This window comes from Leiobunum rupestre, chromosome 1 (assembly GCF_980474605.1).
Source record: "Leiobunum rupestre chromosome 1, qqLeiRupe1.1.hap1, whole genome shotgun sequence".
NCBI lineage: Eukaryota > Metazoa > Arthropoda > Arachnida > Opiliones > Sclerosomatidae > Leiobunum > Leiobunum rupestre.
Genome location: NC_143384.1, coordinates 35,478 through 36,685, shown reverse-complemented (window position 1 = coordinate 36,685; position 1,208 = coordinate 35,478). Strand labels below are relative to the sequence as shown.

The 1,208-nt window shown below is 40.6% G+C and overlaps 1 protein-coding gene across 1 annotated transcript; it reads left to right on the top strand.

Moving 5' to 3' along the window:
* Positions 1–969, top strand: LOC149960370 (speckle-type POZ protein-like). The gene has a single exon (XM_090156111.1). The coding sequence runs from the start codon at positions 1–3 to the stop codon at positions 967–969; it is 969 nt and encodes a 322-aa protein (XP_090012237.1).
* The last annotated feature ends 239 nt before the right edge of the window (positions 970–1,208 follow it).

Genomic DNA, 1,208 nt, shown 5'->3' with positions numbered 1-1,208 from the left:
ATGGCTTCCTCGGATGCAAAATACGGCGTTTTCGTAGAGACCAAGAACCCGTGCCTCAAATATCGTTTAGTGTGGAAAATTGAAAACTTTCTGAGGTATCCCGTACGCCCATGCTCTTTTGTGAGAAGTGCAAATTTCGGACCATACTCAGGAGAGAGTAACGGAATTGAATTTTTTTTGAAAATATACCCAAAGGGCCAAAACCAAATCGATGTCGATTACGTTGGAGTGATTCTTCATTTAGGGGGAAATTCCGAAGGATTACGCGAAATGTCTTTCACGTTTGACTTGAAAATTATCCGAAATCATCACGGTGAGGTGCAACACCTAAGATTTAACGATGCTGCGGCGCACGCTGGTGTAGGGTTTCCCAGATTCATCTCTAGAGAAGATGTGGCCAGGCAATCACCAAACCACGATTTGATAATCGAATGCTACGTTGAGGCATATTTTCAGCGAAATCATCCCGTTGAAACGGAAATTATCAGATCGAGGATTTACGAGGCCATCCCGTCCATTATGGATACTAAAATTTTGAAAGCGGCGTATAAAGAAAAGATTTGCCCCGACGTGCAACTTAAGTCTTCGGATGGGCGGGTGTTTGACGCCCACAAATGCATTTTGTCGCTCAGGTCCCCTTACTTCAAAGCGATGTTTGAACATCCTATGAAAGAGAATTTAGAAGGCGTGGTGGACCTGAGCGAGCAACTAAACGGGCAAGAATTGGAATGCCTTTTGCAATATATATACCTAAACGCTACGCCCATCGATATTAAAAAACACGCAAGAAAAATGTTCGTTACCGCGGATTTACACGGCATGGAAAGGTTGAGGAACCTAAGTGAAAATATCCTCGTGAACCAAGTTGAGAGTGAAAACGCAATGGAGCTTCTAACGTTCGCGGACGATTTCAACTCAAAAAAATTGAAAAAAGCCGCTGCGCGGTACATACTTAATAGCGTCGACTAAGCGGACGTGAAAAAAAACCACAACCATTCATTATTTCATCTTAAATAAAACTTAAAATTTCAATTTTCCGTTTGTTTTTTATTAGACGTAGAAATGTGTTTACTTTTCAAATTTGAATTTCAGAATGATCGGGGTATATCTGGTTTCAGATAGATAGGCTTCAATGATAAAAAAGCATGTATTTAGCTCACGTGATTCACCCTTTAATGGCTGAGAAATCAGAAATTCTATTTATTAAA